The 22497-nt window shown below is 40.9% G+C and overlaps 1 protein-coding gene across 1 annotated transcript in view; it reads left to right on the top strand.

Moving 5' to 3' along the window:
* The window catches only part of IFT56 (intraflagellar transport 56), a 50532-nt gene that overhangs the window by 3101 nt on the left and 24934 nt on the right, over positions 1-22497 (top strand). The window contains exons 2-7 of the mRNA XM_008150482.3: positions 1150-1242; positions 3279-3393; positions 5868-5917; positions 7163-7308; positions 8634-8805; positions 21270-21344. Of these exons, the coding sequence (XP_008148704.2) occupies positions 1150-1242; positions 3279-3393; positions 5868-5917; positions 7163-7308; positions 8634-8805; positions 21270-21344 (651 nt within the window). The remainder of the gene's footprint in view (positions 1-1149; positions 1243-3278; positions 3394-5867; positions 5918-7162; positions 7309-8633; positions 8806-21269; positions 21345-22497) is intronic.

Below are 22497 nucleotides of genomic sequence, written 5' to 3'. Positions count from 1 at the left end.
GGCGGCTGGTCGATGTATCTCTCTCATCGATGTTTCTAGCTCTCTATCCCTCTCCCTTTCTCTCTGTGAAGAATCAATAAAATATATTTTTTTATAAAAAGGGTCAGAGAGTGATTTAGTGACTTGTCCTCAGTGAACTGTTATAACCTACTAGAGGCCCGGTGCATGAAAATTCATGCACTGGAGAGGGAGTCCCTCAGCACGGACTGCCCCCTCTCACAGTCCAGGAGCCCTCAGGGGCAGGAGGCGACCCAGCAATCAGGGGAAGGCGATGCCCATCACACCTCTGCTGCTGCCACTGCTGGCAGTGCAAGCCTCAACCGGCCCTGGTTACCTGAGCCTCAGGCGGCCCTGGGTGGCTGGGCAGCCACCATCTGAGGCTTGCCTGCACCTAGGGTGGGCCCTGGGGGGCTGAGGGCCTGGGGGACTCTGGAGGCAGGAGGGGCTGAGGGACCTGGGAGCCGTCATCTTTATGGGGGGGCAGTCAATTAGCATATTCCCTCCTTATTGACTGTGGGCACTGCCATCTTTGAGAGTGGGGCAGTCAATTAGCATATTCCCTCCTTCTTGGCTGTGGGTGCCATCATCTTTGCAATGGTGTGAGGGTCAATTAGCATATTCCCTCTTTATTAGATAGGATGAGTAAATATATACGTATACTAATGAGACAGGTTTGAACCATGAAGCTGAATGTGGTGGAGCATGGAGGGTGAGAACATGGGATTTGGAGTGAAACGTGACTTTAAGTTCCTGCCTCCACACCTACAGGCTGTATGGCCTGGAGCTTTGTTGCTTCATCTATCTACTTTCAATTATTTTGAATTAAATGTTTCATATAATTCTTATGTTTTTATATATCACACAGAATTGTTATGAGGATAATGTTTAAATACTTTCTGGAGTGAGGTGTCAGCAAATAAAGAAAAATAAACGTGAAGTGTTTTAAAATATCAATTTCTGTAACAACTAGAAGGTAATTGTGCTGAGTTATATAAGTATCGGTTTGATTAAATTGGATATTCATTTGTTTCTATTATGATTTTTTAATTATTTGTCAGTAATTTAATGTAGCATTTTTTTAAAAAAACAGGGGTTACTTTAAAAAGTTATCCTGTGATTTTTTTTTTTCCATGAAATTTTAACCTGAAGTTCAAACGTCATGTTGGGGAACAAGAAGAGGATACTAATTTGTGGATTGGATACTGTGCTTTTCACCTGGGTGACTACAAGAGAGCTTTGGAGGTTAGTAAAAAGAGAATTTATAACAGAAGGGCTTTGAAAATGTTATTATAATAATACTTGCTTATGAGAATACATGCTTATGATAAAATTCAAACAACATAGAAGGGTACAAAGTAAAAAAAAAAAAAAAAGCTGTTCCCAATTGTACTTATTTGTTAATGGAGGCAGCCATTGGCTCTTTTTTGATGAGTTGCTTCAGAATTCTTTATATGTTCAAGTATGTGTATATATCTTGTTTCCTTTTGCTTTTAGATATAAATTAGTGACATTGTACAACATTACTATTTCTTAAGTCTTCAGGAAAGGAAAAATAAACTATTTTGATAGAAAAGATTTTATGAGTCTTTCTTCAAAAGAAGTTCATTTTTCTTTTGTTTGGTTATTTTTTAGAGATATGAAAGATTACATTATCTTTAATTTTGAAGTTGTTTTTCTTGGTCATTGTAATGAACAATGCATAAGATTATGGATCTAGATAAAATTATAGATGCCTTTTGTCAAGCAATTTTTAATTCATAAATGAAATTGTTTAAACAATTCCCACATATTCTTACTCTCAAAATGTAATCTAAGGATATTTAAAGAACCTGCATAACTAAAATGAAAGTATCCAAGATCAGGTAATGTGGTGAGATGAAGAACAAAAGCAACAAAATTGGTGAAGGAAAAGAGAAGATGTGAAAAGGATAGTATAGAGGCTGGTAGTGTTTGTGAAAGATGTAGGAGAAAGGAGATTAACCCAAATGTAATAAGAAAAAGCAAAGGCATCTAGTATAGACCGATAAATAGTAAGAGTATATGAAAAGTGTAGTTGACAAAATGAATCTCAGAAAGAGGTTGTGGGTAGGGGGGGAAAAAGGCTTTTAAAAAATGTAAAGCCAAATAAAGCCAAAGAACAATTAGAATGAAGTGAAATTTGTAGTGTAGTAATGCTATCAGATTTTAAGTTAACCGAACCTGTGCAGTTTTATAAAGTATATTTTGTTTGTCTTTTTAAGTTAGTAAAAATAAAATATTTTCATAACTGTTCATTTATGCAGTTTATAGCTCATATCATTGTTAAAAAGGGGAAAAAACAAGTGTAAGAGTCTGTGGACCACAGTCCTACACGGGTGGGATTGAGTTTTAGCTGCAGTGTTTTGTTTGTTTGTCTTTTGTTAATCCTCACCCGAGGATATTTTTTCATTGATTTTTAGAGAGAGTGGAAGGGAGGGAGGGGGAGAGACAGAGAGAGAGAAACATCGATATGAGAGAGACACATCAATTGGTTGTCTCCCACACACGCCCCAACCTGGGAGGAGATCAAGGCTGTAAGGTTGAGCCAAACGGTCTAGGGCAGTGATGGGCAGCCTTTTGAGCTTGGTGTGTCAAACTTCGCCAAAAAACTGAGCATAACTCGGGTTATGCATTCATTGCTTGATTCTTTTTTTTTTTTTATATATTTTATTGATTTCTTACAGAGAGGAAGGGAGAGGGATAGAGAGCTAGAAACATCGATGAGAGAGAAACATCGACCACCTGCCTCCTGCACACCCCCCACCGGGGACGTGCCTGCAACCAATGTACATGCCCTTGACCGAATCGAACCCGGGACCCCTCAGTCTGCAGGCCGACGCTCTATCCACTGAGCCAAACCGGTTTCGGCTGCTTGATTCTTATATATGTGCCCTTTCCAGAGATGGAAACGGCAACCTTGGTATATTGGGTCAACACTAACCAACTGAGCTACCTGTCACTTTGAGGAAAAAGCATTATTTCGCAAATGTTTCATCCTCGGCATGTGGCCGCCTCAGCGGCCGCGTGTCATCAGAAATGGCTACGCGTGTCAGTGCTGACACGCGTGTCATAGGTTTGCCATCACTGGTCTAGGGCTAGCTGCAGTGTTTTTAACCTTACAGGTAGGGAATAGTTGAGCATTCAGAGTCCCTAAGTAGGAAGTTTTCCAATCTCAGTAAGAAGTCCTATTCCATCATAGAAGGATGGCCCATCTATTGTGTTATTGCCGAAATAACATCACTGCTTAATACATATTTCAGGAATATGAAAATGTAACAAAAGAGGAAAATTGCAATCCTGAAGTGTGGGTGAATCTAGCCTGTACCTACTTTTTTCTTGGAATGTATAAGCAAGCTGAAGCTGCTGGATTCAAAGGTAAAATGGGGCCCTTTAATGTCTGATATTCATCACTAATTGTCAGAGTCATTTTGTTGATTTAAAAATTTAATTTCTATTTCTGTTGATGAAAATTCAAGTAATATTAGAAAACTAAAAAAAAAATAGCTTTACTCTTCAAAGAATATTGTTTTTGAGCAAATTTATGTCTGTGCTCTGGCCGAGTAGCTAAGTTGGTTAGAACGTCAACCCAATACACCAAGGTTGTGTGTGCTGCTCCCCCACCACCCTTTCTTAGAAGGTACAGCTTCTGGCAGAAGAATGAGGGAAGAAAAAGAGCAAGGTATCTTTCTTAGGCCCCAGCAGGATAGCATGTTCATGCTTTTGGTGGGAGTGGGGGATAGTTGTTCAAGCTCTTATGGATGTGGATTTTATAGCTGCTGTTTCTGCTTCTGAGTGAGAAGCCAAGTAATTTCAGTATGAAGAATCCGTACTTCTTTACTTTTGCTTTACTTGTCATGACAGTCATTTTGGAGAACTAGACTCAAATTTGCAAACAAGAATAGGGCAAAGGGAAATATGGGAGGAAAGATTAAGAATTAGAGTATGAATGAAATTAAATTCAAACAAAGGTAGAGAAAGTGGGCAAAGTAATATATTTTAAGAAATTTGTGCCCAGGCCAGTGTCGCTCAGTTGGTTGAGCATTGTCCCATGCACCAAAAGGTTGCAGGTTTGATTCTGGTCAGGGCACATACCCAGGTTGTGGGTTCGATCACCCATCCCTAGTCCGCGTGTGCAGAAGGCAGCCGAAAATTGTTTTTCTCTCACATTGTTGTTTCTCTCTCTCTCCCTTCCTCTCTCTCTAAAAAAATCAATGAAAACATATTTAAACTAACAAAAAAGAAATAAATTTGTAAGGGAAGAATGTATTCCAGGGTAGAATTCTTAGTGAATTAACTGACATACATATTTAGAATTTCAGCTCAAATTCATGGAAAATATGGAACTTAAAGCCTTACTTGATTTGTACCCAAATTGTGTCATATGTACTAATGTAGTTTTTCCCAATTATTTATAAAGGCCTTTAAGTTACTTGCTTTATCTGTGCCTAGAACAGTGTTAGACACACAGAAGATGATCAAGGTAGCTATATATCTTTTCATACATATTTTTTCATTGTTTCTAAATTTTTATTTATTGATTTTAGAGAGAGAGGGGAAAGGATATAGAGTGAGAAACATTAATTTGTTGTTCCACTTATTTATTCATTCATTGCTTGATTCTTATATATGTGCCCTGACCAGAGATGGAAACCACAACCTTGGTATATTGGGTCAACACTAACCAACTGAGCTACCTGGCCAGAGCTATTTTATTTTTTTATACATTGAAGTATGACTTTTGCTATAAAAAGATATAGGATTGAGTGTACAGAATTGGGAAATTCTCCAAGAGTGCAAAGAGGATTTTGAACTTGAAAGGTGATAACCTTTTTGCTTGGCTTCCTGTTTCATTGTAGCAGATTATCATGCTCGAAGATCTATGGAGTAGAGGCTGGACTAGCACTTAAGAAAATATCCTATTTAATAAAGAGGGAATATGCTAATTGACTGCCACACTCTCAAAGATGGTGGTGCCCACAGCCAATAAGAAGGGAATATGCTAATTGACTGTCACACCCTCAAAGATGGTGGTGCCCATAGCCACAAGATGGTGATGCCCAGTTCCCTCAGCCCCACCGGGGTGGCAGGCACGTTGCAAGGCTGGGCCCGCCCCCAGGTAGGCCTGGCCACTCTGCGCACCTGCCTCTGGAGTCCCCCAGTCCCCTCAGCCCACCAACTGCCCAGGACCGGCCCGAGGTGCCGGCAAGCCTTGGATGGTGGCTGCCCAGCCGCCCAGCTGCCCAGGGCCGCCCGAGGCTCAGGTAATCAGGGCTGGCCAAGGCTTGTGCTGCTGGCAGTGGCAGCAGCAGAGTTGTGATAGGGGTGTCGCCTTCCGCCCCTGAGGGCTCCCGGACTGTGAAAGGGGGCAGGCCGGGCTGAGGGACGCCCCCCCCCCCCCCTTCAGTGCATGAATTTTCATGCACCGGCCTCTTGTGGTAGTATAACTGTGGAAAAAGAGATTTCAGAAGGAATTGACCAAGCATACTGGGAAGAACAGCTGAATGAGAATGGATTCCTACATGTATTGAAATGACCATAACTGTTTATTTCCAGTGTTTGGTTCAGTGAACAGCACAGTGGTGGGCTGTGGTCCGCCATAATAGAATCAGGTAGAAAAGTGATTGGGAAGAGCAGAGCCTTAGGATGCTTTTCTTCTGGTTCTTGATGCTGTCACACAGGTGGAAACTAGACTAAAATAATATGTGTTGTTATGTAGCAGAGATATAGCAGGAGCAGATAAGTAAGGATTTGGGAAGGCTTATCTGAGTCTCATGTCATTCCTGCATGGGACTAAGTGCTGTAGGCAATTAAGTTCTTTAATAAGCAGCTTGGATTTTTCTTTTTTTTAGCTCCAAAAAGCCGACTTCAAAACCGCCTCCTCTTTCATTTGGCTCACAAGGTATTCATATTCTGATTTCACACATTTAAAAAATTTTTTTTCTTTTATTTTCTTATTACCAACAACGGTAAGAAATAATTAACTAGAAATTCTTGTTAATTATTAGAAATTCTTGTTACAATGTCTGCCTTTATCTGTAAAAACTCTTTTCCATATAAAGTCTACTTTGTCATATTTATATAGCTACATCAGATCTTTTTTGATTACTGTTGGCCTGTTATGACTCTTTACATCCTTTTACTTTCTACTTCTTTGTATCCTTATATTTTAAATGTCTCTCTTGTAAACAGCATATAAAAAAGGGTAAAGAGGCCCTGGCTAGGTAGCTCAGTTGGTTAGAGTGTTGTTCCAATACACCAAGGTTGTAGGATCAATTCCCTGACAGGGCACATACAAGAAACAACCAATGAATGCATAAATAAGTGGAGTGGCAAAATCAATGTTTCTCTCTCCTGTGTCTCCCTTCCTCTTTCCCTCTAAAATAATTTTAAAAAAAAGAAGAAGCCTGGCCGATGTGGCTCAGTGGTTGAGCGTGGTCGCTGGTTCCATTCTAGGTCAGGGCACATACCCAGGTTGTGGGCTTGATCCCCAGTAGGGGGGGCACAGGAGGCAGTCAATCAATGTCCTGCTCTCACATCATTATTTCTCTCTCTTTCCCTCTCCCTTTCTCTCTCTCTAATATCGATAAAAAACATATTTTTTTTAAAAAAAGAAAAGATAAAGAGAACAAGAAAATGAGGAAAGGGAGAAAATATCAAGAAAGAAATAGAACAGAAAAAGTAGGTAAGATAAAGAGGGAAGAGGGATCAAGTAAGTAATATGACCTCTAACTTAAAGGCTTTCCATCGTCAAGACTATGCTTCCAGAGGCTATTTCCATTCTTTCTCTGAAGGATCGACAAAGGAGGAGACAAGAACTGAAGGGAAATAGGGAGAACATAGAGACAAAATGGCTGGAGGAGGAGGAGTTAAAATCTCTATAACGTAGGTGTTGATATCTCTGACTATACTGTAATATGAATTTTTTTAATATTAAATTTAGAGAGAGGAAGGGAGAGAGAGAGACAGAGAGATACAGATGTGTTGTTCCACTTATTTATGCATTCATTGATTGTTTCTTGTAGGTGCCCTGACTGGGGATGGAATGTGCAACCTTAGTATATCAGGACAACACTCTGACCAACTGAGCTACCCAGCCAGGGCTAATGTGAAACTTCACATGTCTTTTTCTCTCTTACAATTTTAGTTTAATGATGAGAAGAAGTTGATGAACTTCCATCAGAATCTTCAGGATATCACGGAAGATCAGCTCAGTTTGGCCTCAATCCACTATATGAGATCTCACTACCAAGAAGCTATTGATATTTATAAGCGAATACTGCTAGATAACAGGTCTGTGTCCTTTTATGTCTACTCAAAATCTCATTTTATTAGTTTCTTCTGTAACTAGTTTGGCTAAAGATATAATGTCCTTTAGATCTTGTATCACCATGTGTTCAAATCTGTTAGCTAATCTGGTGAGCGTAAGAACTCTTTATTGTCTAGATAAAGGTTTTTCCACATTTATTTCATTATCACCCTTCCAAGGAGCCTTTTTAGACCTTCCCCCCCCCCCCCAATTGCCCTCCCATGGAATTATAATACCACATATATACTGTATATTTGTTTATGTACTGTATGTATAGCTATGCTTTGTATACAAAATTAGTATAATTTCCCACCTCTTTATAAGAACCAATTATTGCCCCATATACGAGTGATATTTCCCCTATTGATAATGTATGGTCTAGGTGTATCAATTTCAAAGTTGCAGTACCTTTTAGGTAACTTGGTGATGAAATTGGAAAAATTAACATTGCAACTTTATCACTGACCACTTTGCCTCTCTCCCACATCCCCCAAATATCTCATCCACCTCTCTTCTCCTTCTTTTGCTTTACTTTCACAGTCTCCCACTCATTCCCATTTTAAGTCATCAGGTCTACTTGCCTTGTCTGTCCCATCTTCTGTATGGTGTGTGCTTATTTGCATTTATACTCAATTATGTTGTACTAGAGGCCTGGTGCACAAAATTTGTGCATTGGAGGGGTGTCCCTTAGCCCAGCCTGCACCCTCTCCAATCTGGGACCCCTTGGGGGATGTCCGACTGCCAGTTTAGTCACAATCTGTGACTGCTGGCTCCTAACCACTCGCCTGCCTGGCTTCCTGATTGCCCCAAACTACTCTGCCTGCCAGCCTGATCACCCCCTAACCGCTCCCCTGCCGGCTTGATTGACACCTAACCACTCCCCTGCCAGCCCCATCACCCCCAACTGCCCTCCCCTGCAGGCCTGGTTGCCCCCAACTGCCCTCCCCTGCTGGCCATCTTGTGACAATGTGGGGGTGGTCATCTTGTGATGACATGGGGGCAGCCATCTTGTGATGCAAGGGCATGAGAGTCAATTTGCATATTACCTCATTATTAAATAGGATGTTAGTTTTTTTAACATGAGTAGGTAGGAATTAAACTTTTCACTTGCTTCTCTAATTATCATCCTTTTTTCTACTTATCAAAACATCCAAAATTACAATACCAAGAAAAATCCTGCACTGATTACATCTTGCCTTCTTTCTTCAAAAGGCAAATTCATATCCTTTTTGCCTTGCTGTTCTTGGCTGTTAAAAAAGTCTTTGTAGTTTGACAGCATTTCTGTTAACCTTTAATTCTTTTCTAATAGGGAATACCTTGCCCTTAATGTTTATGTGGCTCTGTGTTACTACAAGTTGGATTACTATGATGTGTCTCAAGAAGTTCTGGCTGTTTACCTTCAGCAAATTCCTGATAGCACCATCGCACTCAATCTTAAGGCCTGTAATCATTTTCGTCTTTACAATGGCAAAGCAGCTGAGGTAGTGATGGAAATTTGTTTTTTAACTTAATTCCGTTTCAAATTACCCTATGCTTCCTGGGTTATTAATGACACTATTATCTATAAGTCTTGATCAATACCCCTTTGTTATTGCCAGTGTGATTCTATATGAACCTAATTATTTCAATATTTATATTTATCAGATCTTCTAAAAAGAATCTTGACTTCTAAATTCTCTGTGTATGCCTAATATATTGTAGATGATCTTTTCCTAGATGCCCTACATTAACTATGTTAAAATCAGATATTTTCACTTCTTCCTCCAAAATATTTTTGAGGCTCTTTGGTTCACTATCAGCAATATGTAAATCACATCCAATCTTAGGATATCCATCACTCTCTTCTCCTTCATTCCCCATCTAATCATTTACCAGTTCCTACCAGTTCTATGTTCTAGATATCCCTTTTGTCTATCTGCTTTCTCTTTTGCCAGTGCTCTAGTCCTCATCACTTATTTCAGTTCTTTCCCTGCCTCTAGTCTTGTCCTCTCCGGCCCAACCAGTGAGTTTGCTCCATATGCCATACTCTCTAACTGCCATTACTTTGCATACACCTTTCTCATTCCTGGCCATCTTCCTTGGGTTGGTACACTTCATTGTCTCCTTCAAGGTTATTATAAGAATCAGTAGTGGTAGATGTTTTATAAATACTTAGAACTTAACTACCTTATAAATACTGTGCAGAATACTTTATATCCTTTATTTAGTTTTCCTGACAACCCTGTGGTAAATTCTGTTAGAACTCTCTTTTTATAGGAAACTACTGAGAGTACACAGGAGGCCATACATTATGACCCCCCTTTTATTTTATTTAACATTTCACACACACACATGCATGCATATATATACGGGTATATAGCTGTAAACATATATAGATAGAGAGCATGTACTATACTATATCTATGTACAGATTTGGTTATTTAAGGGGAGGAGGAGGTAGGATTACAGTTGTGAGTATGCAGAACACAAGAGTTTACTTTGTGTTATTATTTATTAATTATTTTATTATTTTTCCATACAAACAACTGTAAACCTATTTTTGCCCAACATTGTACAAATTTCTTTAAAAGAAGAATTTATTAGAGAGAGAGAAAGGGAGAGAGAGAGAGAGATAGTAACATCAATTAGCTGCCTCCTGCATGCCCCCTACCAGGTATTGAGCCCAAAACCTCATTGTGGGAATTGAATCAGCAAATTCCTGGTTTATAAGACGGTGACCAACCAACTGAGCCACACTGGCCAGGTCTTGTACACATATTTTTAAGTTAACTATGAGGCGACCATGTTTGGAAATTATTTCTTGGGCATTACTTTATGTCAGAAGCCACCAAAATTTAAAAGTAAAATTTCTGCATATGTCAAAATTTTTAAATCTTACCCTTATCCGAAAAACAGTTTTAACTGGTATCATGCTACCCAGAGTAAGAGGAGGAAAGAAAGAAACTAAAACCAGCAAATTGACTATATCAAAGTAAAATTTGTGAAAATGTAATACCAAGGAACTTACTTCGTGCTGACAGGATATTCAACTCCTCAGGGAAACAGTGTGAAGTAGTTGGCAGGGAAGGAGGAGGGGTGGAGAGCACATGTCTTTAGCATAAGCCCAGATTCACTTTCTGTGGCTTATGTCAATAAAGGTGGTTAGTTGTGGCAAAAGAAATGCCAGTCAACTAAATTGCTCAGTATATAATCGAACAGTCCATTTATATATTACATTAAAATACATTCTTGGGTGTGCTCATTTCAACTAAAGAGTCCCTTGAGTCTATCTAATTGGCTAGTTTCCAGCATCAGCAGTTTAATAGTAAACTGGGTTTGCAATTTGATCTCTTCAGAATTTTCATCCTTGGTAAGAACAAAGAAAAGAAATATATTTTTGCCTTTCTACCTTGAATCAATCTTGGGGACATTGCCAATTTTATTTGCACACGTTCTGTCTATAGTCTGGTGTGAATAGCATGGTTAACCAGTATTCTATAGGTGTAGTGCTATCCAAGTCAGGTTGCCAAACTGCACTTCCCATCTCCAAAAGGCATACCTTTTTCACTTGAAATTGTCAGTGCAGTTTACATATTGATTTTATAATGTACTCCAGCAGTAGATTACTGTCAGATGTATCCTGAAAAACTTTTATGTTTTATAGCAGTAGGATATAGTTTGTACTTAAGATAATTTTATTAAAATTTTTTTAAAAGATGGACATGCATTTTATTTTTTGTTATTTTTTAAATTTTATTTAATTTAATTTATTTTTTAATATATTTTATTGATTTCTTACAGAGAGGAAGGGAGAGGGAGATAGAGCCAGAAACATCAATGAGAGAGAAACATCAATCAGCTGCCTCCTGCACACCCCCCACTAGGGATGTGCCCGCAACCAAGGCAAATGCCCCGATCGGAATCAAACCCGGGACCCTTGAGTCTGTAGGCTGACACTCTATCCACTGAGCCAAACCGGTCAGGGCTAAAAATTTATTTTATTGATTTTGAGAGAGAAACATTGATATGTTGTTCCACTTATTCATGCATTCATTGGTTGATTCTTTTATGTGCCATGACTGGGGATCGAACCCAAAACCTTGGTGTATGGGAGGACACCATAACTAACTGAACTACCTGGCCAGGGCTGGTGATAATTTTATTAAAACATTTTTTTATTTTATTTTTATTATTTTTAATTTTATTAAAACATTTACAATCAGGCATTCCTCTAGTAACTTGTGTAATGAGTTCCATATTATATGGTTCATTCTCTCCACAAACACGAATGGCATTTGTTAGGTTTGATCAAATAATTGAATCTATACCCCTCCCTTGGGAACTGACCTTTAGGCAACTTCACAACGGACACTTCCTTTCACTTAGATCACATTCCACTTGCTCAGACCATTATCCCTCCCCTCCGGACCTTCCCAATCCTTTAAAAACCTCTGACTCCCCATCTTTGGGGGCTGGCGCCATTTTGGAGCTCAGCCCATCTGGTATCCAGATGACCTAATCTCTATATATAAAAGCCTAAGTGACCAAATGACAGGTCGACTGGTCGCTCTGATGCGCACTGACCACCAGGGGACAGACACTCAATGCACAGGATTGGACTCCCTCCTGTCTGGATCGGGCCTGCGGGGATCGGGCTCCCTCCTATCAGAATCAGGCCTCTGTGGATCAGGTTGAAACCAGCTAACTGACATCCCCCAAGGGGTCCTGGATTGTGAGAGGGCACAGGCCAAGTCGAGGGACCCCACCAGTGCACAAATCTATGCACCAGGCCTCTAGTAAATTTATACTTCCCTACCACTTTGGCCTCATGCATTCCTCCTTCAGCAGCCCTAACAGCTCTTCTCTAATAATCATGAAATAATTTGTAATGATTGACTTAATTCTTAATGTACATTTAATAACTTGCTTAAGATTTTACAAGTATCAAATTTAGGTCTCAAACCCATGTCTATCTGACTCTAAAGCCTTATAGTCTATTGATCCATTTGTTTATTCCTGCTCTCAGTACCATACTGCCTTAATTACTATAGCTTTACAATAAAATTTCACAGGATTCAGTTAGCTAATATTCCATTTAAGATTTTTATGTCAATACTTACCAGTTTGATTAGTCTATAATTTCTATTTGTCTCACCTATTTCTTTTTCTCCTTTTTTGGTCATTTTTTGGATTGGTTTTGATTGGCTATTTTTTATCTTTATATTTGTCCTTTGCTAGTTTCAGAAGTTATACACTCTGTTTTTATACGTTAGTGCTTCCCATAAAAATTACCACAGACATCCCTCATTTAACCAAGTTTAATGTTAATTTTTTTTTTTTTAAATATATATTTTATTGATTTTTTACAGAGAGGAAGAGAGAGGGATAGAGAGTTAGAAACATCAATGGGAGAGAAACATCGACCAGCTGCCTCTTGCACACCCCCCACTGGGGATGTGCCCGCAACCAAGGTACATGCCCTTGACCGGAATCGAACCTGGGACCCTTGAGTCCGAAGGCCGACGCTCTATCCACTGAGCCAAACCGGTTTCGGCTAATGTTAATTTTAATTCTCCTCCTAAGCAATACAAAGACTTGACAATATTTCACTTCATTTACCCCCTTCCTAAATCATATGCTATTTTTGTCTTGTTCTTAGAGTGAGAGAGAGGAAGGGAGAGGGAGAGAGGAAAAGCAACAACATTGATTGATTGTCTCCTGTATACATCCTGACATGGGACCAACCAAAACCATACCCTGGGCATGTACCTGACTGGGAATTGAACAGGCAACCCTTCAGTGCATAAGATGACACCCAACCAACTGAGCCACACTGGCAAGGACTTTAGTATCATATTTTAAAAAAATTATTGCTGTTAAATCTATTCATTTATTTCGTACTAGAGGCCCGGTGCATGAAATTCGCGCACGAGGTGGGTGTGGGGGTATGTGTCCCTCAGCCCAGTCTGCACCCTCTCCAATCTGGAACCCTGGTGGGATTGGGCCTAAACGGGCAGTCGGACATCCCTCTCACAATCCAGGACTGCTGGCTCCCAACCCCTCGCCTGCCTGCCTGCCTGATTGCCCCTAAACACTTCTGCTTGCCAGCCTGATCACCCCCTAACCACTACCCTGTGAGCCTGATCAACACCTAACCGCTCCCCTGACGGCCCGATTGCCTCAACTCCCCTGCAGGCCTGGTCACTCCCAACTGCCCTCCCCTGCTGGCCTGATCGCTCCCAACTGCCCTTCCCTGCCAGCCTGGTCACCCCTAACTGCTCTCCCCTGCTGGCCTGGTCGCCCCTAACTGCCTTCCCTTGCAGGCCTGGTCACCCCCAACTGCCCTCCTCTATAGGCCTGGTCGCACCCAGCTGCCTTCCCTTGCAGGCCTGGTCACCCCCAACTGCCCTACCCTGCAGGCCTGGTCCCCCCCTACTACTCTCCCCTGCAGTTCTGGTTGCCCCCAGCTGCCCTCCCCTGCAGGCCTGGTTTCCCCCAACTGCCCTCCCCTGCAGGCCTGGTCCCCCCCAACTGCCCTCCCCTGCAGGCCTGGTTTCCCCCACTGCCCTCCCATGCAGGCCTGGTCCTTCCCAACTGCCCTCCCCTTCATGCCTGGTTGCCCCCAACTGCCCTCCCCTGCAGACCTGGTCGCCCCCAACTGTCCTCCCCTGCCGGCCTGGTTGCCCGTTCACCCCTAACTGTCTTCCCCTGCAGGCCCGGTTGCCCCCAACTGCTCTTCCCTGCCAGCCTGGTCACCCCCAACTGCCCTCCCTTGCAGGCCTGGTCCCTCCCAACTGCTCTCCCCTGCAGGCCTGGTCCCTCCCATCTGCCCTCCCCTGCTAGCCATCTTGTGTGTTGGAGTGATGGCCAATTTGCATATTACCTCTTTATTATATAGGATTATCAACATTTAAATATAGTTTTTCCTTTTTATTCTTGTTTTGGAGGGGTACCTATTTTATTTTTTAATATATATTTTTATTGTTGATAGTATTACCCATATCTCCCTTTTTATTTTTACTTGTAACTGAAACCTTCCATCTGGGATTCTTTTTCTATTGACTGAAGTAAAATTTATCCTTCAGTCCCTGGCCAGGTAGCTCAGCTGGTTAACGCCAAGGTTTTGTGCTCAATCCCCATTCAGGATACATACGAGAATCAACCAATTAATGCATAAATAAGTGAAAGAACAAATCAATGTTTCTGTCCCTTTCTCTCTCTCTCTCCCCCTTATACTCTCTCTAAAATCAATAAATAACTTTTTAAAAATTAAAAATAAAGATTATCCTTCAGATTTCCTTTAGTTAGAGTCTAGTTGCAAATTCTGTTTTTGTTGGTCTTAAGATGTCTTTATTTTGCTTTTTTATATTATAAGATATTTTCATTAGGTATAGAGTACCTATTGGCCCATTGACGATATCTTTCCATGATCTTCTAGCTCCATTTTTATGTTAAGAAGTTAGCTATCATTCTAATTTATTTGAAAGTAATCCATCTTTTTAATAAAAATTTAATTTTAAAAACTTCCCATTGTTTTTATTTCCTTCAGTTTTACTATTATTTAACTAGATGTGAACTTTAAAAAAAATTTTGTCCTCACGGGACTTATTGAATTGATGGATTAATTATTCTAATCAGAGAAAATTCTCAAAAAAATTTTTTTCAGATTTTTCTTCTACCCATTATTGCTCATATTTCACTCAGGAACTTAAATCAGGCACATATGTTAGACCCTTTTACAGTATTGTCTAATCCTACCCTCTTTTCGTTATTTTCCTCCTTTTGTCTCTCTGTGCTATACTCTGCAGAATTTCTTCACACCTGTTTTCCCATTCACTAATTCTTTTTTATGACCTGTCTAACCTACTGTAAAACCTAGTGTAGGGTGTTCCAGGGATTTCAGGGCTGATCAACGAAACAGATATGACCATGAGGTGACAATAGCATGCACAAACTTTATTTGGGTGACTCTTTGAAAGGTTTTTTGGGGGACGGGTCTTTTAGAGCATGTGACTGTCTGGAGGCTATCGCACAGAGACCGTCATCCAGAATGGGAGGAGGAGGGTACAGTAACTCCAGGGAGGAGAGGATTTGGATAGGAGCTTATGTTGTCTAGAGGATGTCTCTCGGCAGCAGGGAGCGAGTGTCGGGGTCAGAGAATGCTTGAGGTCTGATAGGCAACTAGCAGCTTAGGTTCTTTTTAAAATATATATATGTTTTTATTGATTTCAGAGAGTGGAAGGGAGAGGGAGAGAGCGATAGAAACATTGATGAGAGAAACATCAATTGACTGCCTCCTGCATGTTCCCTACTGGGGATGGGAGCCCGAAGCCTGGACATGTGCTCTGACCAAGAATCGAACTGTGACTTGGTTCATGGGACACGCTCAACCAACTGAACCATGCCAGCTGGGCAGGTTAGGTTCTTTATAGCTCTAGGGTTTATCTTATCTATGGCTAGTAGATGTCTGGAAAGTTTGTGGGGTATAAAAACCAGGCAGGGGCCGAAACCGGTTTGGCTCAGTGGATGGAGCGTCGGCCTGCGGACTGAAAGGTCCCGGGTTCGATTCCGGTCGAGGGCATGTACCTTGGTTGCGGGCACATCCCCAGTGGGGAGTGTGCAGGAGTCAGCTGATCGATGTTTCTCTCTCATCCATGTTTCTAACTCTATCCCTCTCCTTTCCTCTCTGTAAAAAATCAATAAAAATATATTAAAAAAAAAAACAACAGGCAGAGTATCAGGATTAAAACTGTGCTTATTTAAAACAAACTGGATGATGGCATTGTTGAGGAACCAAGATGGCGGCATAAACAACTAATCTGCTGCCTCACACAACAATTTCAAAAATACAACTAAAAGACAAAAACGTCTACCACCCAGAACCACGGGAAAGCTGGCTGAGTGGAAGATTTACAACTAAGAAGAGAAAGGAGCACAATCGCTGAAAAGCTGAGGTACGGAGGCACACGAATCGGGCTAGCGGCGTGCGGCTGGGTGCGCGGCTTTTCTTCAACCCGCAGGGAGACAAGCTCCCGATCACTCTGAAAGCCAGTTTCTGGGGACACTCGGGGGACCCAGGCACCTACGGGGAGAAGCTGGACTCTCGGCCATCGGGTCGGAAAGTGAGAGTGACTTTTTTGCAGAGGTGCGCCCAGCAATCATTGTTTACTGCGCTGGAGCGCGGGGCGCAGGGACTTGGAAACGTGGAAAGGCAGAGACGGCTGACGGCAGCCATCGCCGTTGGCCACGCCCCAGCCTAGTGACGCCCTGAGACCCCGCCCAGCCCTGAGACCCGCCCCGCACATTCTACAAACCCGCCCAGGCTCCACACAGCGGCTTTTGCATATAAATGGCCTGTTCTGGAGCAGCCCAACCAAATTAACTGCAGCTCCAGTCAGACTGCTCCAAAACCGCCCAAGCAAAGGAGGAGAAAACTAGCCCTTGCTGTAGCTCCTGCTGGGGGACACACAGTACACAAGGGTACACCAAGAGTGTCCACCTCAGGTAACTGGGAGGCTGACCCGTTGAACCAATAGGACACCTAGTACACAAAACTACCCTACCAACTTAGGGAAGCAGAGAATATGAGAAGGCAAGGAAACAGATCACAAACCAAAGAAATGGAGGAGAACAAGCGACTGGACATAGAGTTCAAAACCACAGTTATAAGGTTTTTCAAGAAGTTCATGGAAAAGGCCGATAAATTCCATGAGGACCAACTAGAAATTAAACATACACTGACTGAGATAAAAAATATTATACAGAGACCCAAAAGCAGTCTAGAGGATTGCAAGAATCAACTCAAAGATTTGAAATACAAAGAGGCCAAGGAGACTCCTCCAGAGAAGCATGAAGAGAAGAGAATTCAGAAAGTTGAAGATAGTGTAAGAAGCCTCTGGGACAACTTCAAGCGAACCAACATCAGAATTATGGGGGTACCAGAAGAAGAGAGAGAGCAAGATGCTGAAAACCTATTTGAAGAAATAATGAACGAAAACTTCCCCCACCTGATGAAAGAAATAGACTTACAAGTCCAGGAAGCGCACAGAACCCCAAACAAAAGGAATCCAAAGAGGACCACACCAAGACACATCATAATTAAAATGCCAAGGGCAAAGGATAAAGAGAGAATATTAAAAGCAGCAAGAGAAAAACAGTTAGTTACCTACAAGGGAGCTCCCATACGATTATCAGCTAATTTCTCAACAGAAACCATGCAGGCCAGATGGGAGTGGCAAGAAATATTCAAAGTGATGAATAGCAGGAACCTACAACCAAGACTACTCTACCCAGCAAAGTTATCATTCAGAATTGAAGGGCAGATAAAGAGCTTCACAGATAAGAAAAAGCTAAAGGAGTTCATCACCACCAACCCAGCATTATATGAAATGCTGAAAGGTATTCTTTAAAAAGAGGAAAAAGAAGAAGAAAGATAAAAATTATGAACAACAAATACTTATCTATCAACAAGTGAATCTAAAAGTCAAGTGAATTAAAAATCTGAGGAACAGAATAAACTGGTGAACTTAATAGAATCAGGCATAGAATGGGAGTGGATTGATAATTCTCAGGGGGAAAGGGGTGTCTGTGTGGGGAGTATGGGAAGAGTCTGGACAAAAATCATACACCTATGGATAAGGACAGCGGGGGGGGGGGAACTGGGTGGGGGGGAGATATGTGGGGAAAAAGGAGAAACAATTGTAATCTGAACAATAAAGATTCATTAAAAAATAATAAAAAAATAAAACAAACTGGATGAGTAAAATTTAAGCTAATTTTTTAAAAAGCTTTTTTAGAAAGCTTTTGAGCTAATGGGTCTCAGCCTGCTATGAAAGTATAAACAAGCAGGGGGCCAATATACAGTCGTCATTTTTGGCTCATTTATATGACACTTAGCCATCCAGTTATTAATTTTGTTTAAAATATTTTATATTTCTAAAAGTTCTTTTTTTCTTAAAAAGTCTTCACTTTTTGTCATTTCCAGTATTATGCTTTTAAGCTTGTCTTTTATTGTCTTAAACATAGTCAGCATACTTGTTTTGTGATCTGAGTTTAATAATTTGAATTTCTGAAATTTTTGTGGCTCTGATTCTGTTTTTTTCTCGTTTCTCCTGGTTCTCCCTCGAGGAGTCTAGTGTCTTTGTATAGTAATAATTTAAGGCCTACAATGAAGGCACTTTTCTCCCTAAGTGATATGCATTTTCTATGTCAGATACCCCAGAGAACTGTCAGTTTGGGTCCACCTCGAACCAAGCTCAAGGCATGAGATTGCCTGAACTGCCTATGCAATCCTTGCTGGGCAATGATCCTTTGTTAGGGATGTGCCAGTTCTGTTCATCCTTCCCTTGCCAGTGGAGCTCTGTGGAGTCCTGGCTGGTTGCTGTGGTGCTGCTTTAAATCTGTGTTGTGGGCACCTACTTGCCTCACTCTTAGTTCTGGCTAGCCCTGCCTGAGATTTAAACTATCCTCAGAATACTAAAAGATGTTGTCTTTTCACTTTCATTCTCTCAAGTGTTCAACTTTTCCAGAGATAGTGTGATTTCAAAATATTTCAAATGGGTTACAGATATGCCAATCTAGCTGTCCTCTATTAAGCCAGACATTAAAGAGATTTGCAAAAATGAAAACAGTGAGACAGACCAGTAAGCCAGGACAAGTGGAATAGGGAAACTGAACAGATAGCTGAACAAACTGGTTGAGCAATTAACAGCCAGATACAGGCATTCACCTCCCTAGAGATAACATTCAGACCTCAGTTGTATTTCATTCAGCTCCAGGCCCAGTAAAGCAGCAAAAACAGATGGGAACAGCTGCGGGGATTAATGACCCCCTGCCCTGGCACTGACCAATCAGAGACCATGACCTTGAAAGAATACACCTGGAAAACTGATGAATATTCTCCCTGAAACCCTCCCCTAAGATACCTCCTGCAAGAGAGAGAGAAAAACCCTCAAGACAAAGGACTCAGCTCTTACTCCCCCTCCAGGGAGCCAACCTGCGCCATTTCTGTTCCCCTCTTCCTCTGCAGGTGTGCATCTCCTAAACTCTGAGGGTCCCCAAGAGACTTGCCACCAGTGGAGCCATGGGCAGCAGCCGCTCCTCTCAGACTAACCCCCAAAGCTGTCTCCAAGATCCCCTTTTCTCTGACTTCCCAGTGAGCCGGAGTTCTCCTGTTGCTTTCTATGCTAAGCCCTTTCTTGTTTCACTGTCCCCAGCTTTAATAAACATACCCTCATAATCATCTGAAATCTTTCCTGCATGAAATCAAGAACCCACACACTACCAGCTGGCCCTAGGCAGACCCGTTCAGGGCCAGGTCCCACTCTTCTCACAAAATTTTTGTCTTGGAAAGCATAATTGTTTTAAATTTTAAAAAGTTATTTACGTTAATGTATAGTAGATTTATATTTTTTGATTAATTGAATACTTAAATTTTTTTGTTTTAATTCAATAAATAATGATGGCTATAACCCACATTAACAACAGCTGTTTGGGATCCTTAATAATACTTAAGATTATAAAAGCGATCTTGAGATGTAAAAGCTTGAGATTGTCTACCCTAATATTACCCAATACTTTGGAATCGCTGCTGTGATCAAGAGAAGAGATTAATAAAAGGATTGCTGAGTAGACGTGCACTCCCATCTGAGGTCACGTAGTACAAGTTTATAGTGGTTAGTGTGCATAATCAAGAATTTAATCATTTTATCCACAAAACCTTAGCTACCCACTGATGAAAATAGAAAAAGGAGGAAGAGAGGAATACTCAAAATCATAGATTGGCAAGGTAGAAATAGCAGAACTCTGTGGAAGTGGTGAATAGTGTCTTAGTAAAGACACTGGAAATGACTGACCATTTATTCTAAGGGGTGATAAGGGGGTAAGAGAATGCAGAAGAGATCTAATAAATAATAAAATAGAAGGAAGAGCCGAAACCGGTTTGGCTCAGTGGATAGAGCGTCGGTCTGCGGACTGAAAGGTCCCAGGTTCGATTCCGGTCAAGGGCATGTACATTGGTTGCGGGCACATCCCCAGTAGGAGGTGTGCAAGAGGCAGCTGGTCGATGTTTCTCTCTCATCGATGTTTCTAGCTCTCTATCCCTCTCTCTTCCTCTCTGTAAAAAATCAATAAAATATATTAAAAATAAAATAGAAGGAAGAGGTATTTTATTTGATTGATTGATTGATTAATTTGAGGGAGATAGGGAAAAAAAACATGTCCATTTGTTGTTTCACTTATGTATGCATTCATTGGTATGTGCCCTAACCAGGGATCAAGTCCGAAATCTTGTACAGAGGTGACGCTCTAACCAACTGAGCTATCCTGCCAGGGTGGGAAGAGGCATTTTAATTGAGTTATGTAAACAAACAGCAATTCAGCAGGAAGGAGTTACTATGAGAATTCAGGATACAGGTGGAATGGTCAGATTGAAGGGTCAGCCTCAGTTGCTAAAAGTTTAACTCCTTGCGCAGTTGGTGTTGCTCAGTGGTTAAGTGTCAACCCACATAGCTGGTCAGAGCACACGCCTGGGTTGCCAGCTCATCCCTAGTAGGGGGTGGGCGGGAGCAGACAATCATGTTGATGTTTCTCTCTCATCAATGTTTCTATCTCTCCCTCTCCCTTCCTTTCTCTCTAAAATCAATAACAAACATATTTTTAAAAAAGAAACTTTAACTCCTTTATTACCTTTGGCCCTGAGAAAAGACTAACTCAAGGAGTCTTCAGACTTGGGTTCACCAATTTCAAACTTGCTGGTTACTGTAAGGTTCCAGTCACTAAACTTTCATAGGCCTCAATGTTCTCAACTGTAAAATGAGGATAATCATAATTACATTATTTCTTAGAGTCCTGAGGAACAAATGAAATAGCATATTAAATTCTTTGAAGCTATAAAGCATTGTGCAAATATGTGGTGTTCGAACTACATACGTGTTGTTTTCATAAATCTTTCCTTTTTCAATTTCAGGCCGAACTCAAAAGCTTGATGGACAATGCTTCTTCTTCCTTTGAATTTGCGAAGGAACTCATCAGGCACAATCTGGTGAAGAATAGTTTCCCGTCTTGAGTCCTATCCCATTTCCTACATCTCAGCCTTAGAAAGATGAACGAAGGGAGGAAGCTCAGCAAATATTCCTCTACTTCAAGGGAACTCCTTGTTGTCAAGGAGAGAAAATGTGTTTGTAAAATATCAGGTCCTTTTATCATGGAAATCCTTAGTGGGAGGGCAGTAATATATAGTGTGGGCAAAAGTAGGTTTATAATTATAATACAAATAAATAATACAAAAATAATAATACAAAAATAAACTGTTTCGTGTACTCGCAACTATAAACCTATTTTTGCCCATATAGAGGGTGGGGCATAAGTAGGTTCACAGTTGATCATATGGAAAATAACACAATAATTAATAATAGCTCAAGAATAAACTCTGTATCTTACAACTGTAAACCTACTTTTGCCCCACCCTGTTTATAGGAGAGGAAAAAAAAAAATATATATATATGGTTTTATTCTTCTAAGTTCTTCTGTGTGATCTAATAATAAAATTGACATGAGGCAGATTAACAAGAGAAAATAACCAAATGCATTACATGTGTACAGATAAGGGCTTCATTAGGATATGAGTCTTGAGGACAAACAGGCAGTTGAGGCTTATAAGCTATCTTGAGCTAAAGAAAAAGGGATTAGTGATTTGTACTTCAAATGAAAGGTAAGCAATTGATGGGTAGATGCAAAGAAGCAAGCATTTGGTAAACAAATTCTTAGTAGGGCCACCCAGAAACAATGGGTCTCTAGGAGTCAACAAACAAGGCTGCTGAGTTCCTCTCTGTCTACCACACTTAGGTTCACATGAAAATAGTTACCTATGCTAGCTCCCTTCCTGGCCAGGTGTTTCTTTTCTTTTTTTTTTTTTTAAAAATATTTTATTGATTTTTTTTACAGAGAAGAAGGGAGAGAGATAGAGAGTTAGAAATATCGATGAGAGAGAAACATCGATCAGCTGCCTCCTGCACACCCCCCACTGGGGATATGCCCGCAACCAAGGTACATGCCCTTGACCGGAATCGAACCTGGGACCCTTGAGTCCGAAGGCCGACGCTCTATCCACTGAGCCAAACCGGTTTCGGCAGGTGTTTCTATTTAAATTCCTTCACGCAGATAGGGGAGGTAAAAGGCTCAGAGAAAGTTATATA

This window comes from Eptesicus fuscus, chromosome 14 (genome assembly GCF_027574615.1).
Source record: "Eptesicus fuscus isolate TK198812 chromosome 14, DD_ASM_mEF_20220401, whole genome shotgun sequence".
Taxonomy (NCBI): domain Eukaryota; kingdom Metazoa; phylum Chordata; class Mammalia; order Chiroptera; family Vespertilionidae; genus Eptesicus; species Eptesicus fuscus.
Note: the sequence above shows the minus strand (reverse complement) of the source record. Positions and strands in the feature narration are given on the sequence as shown.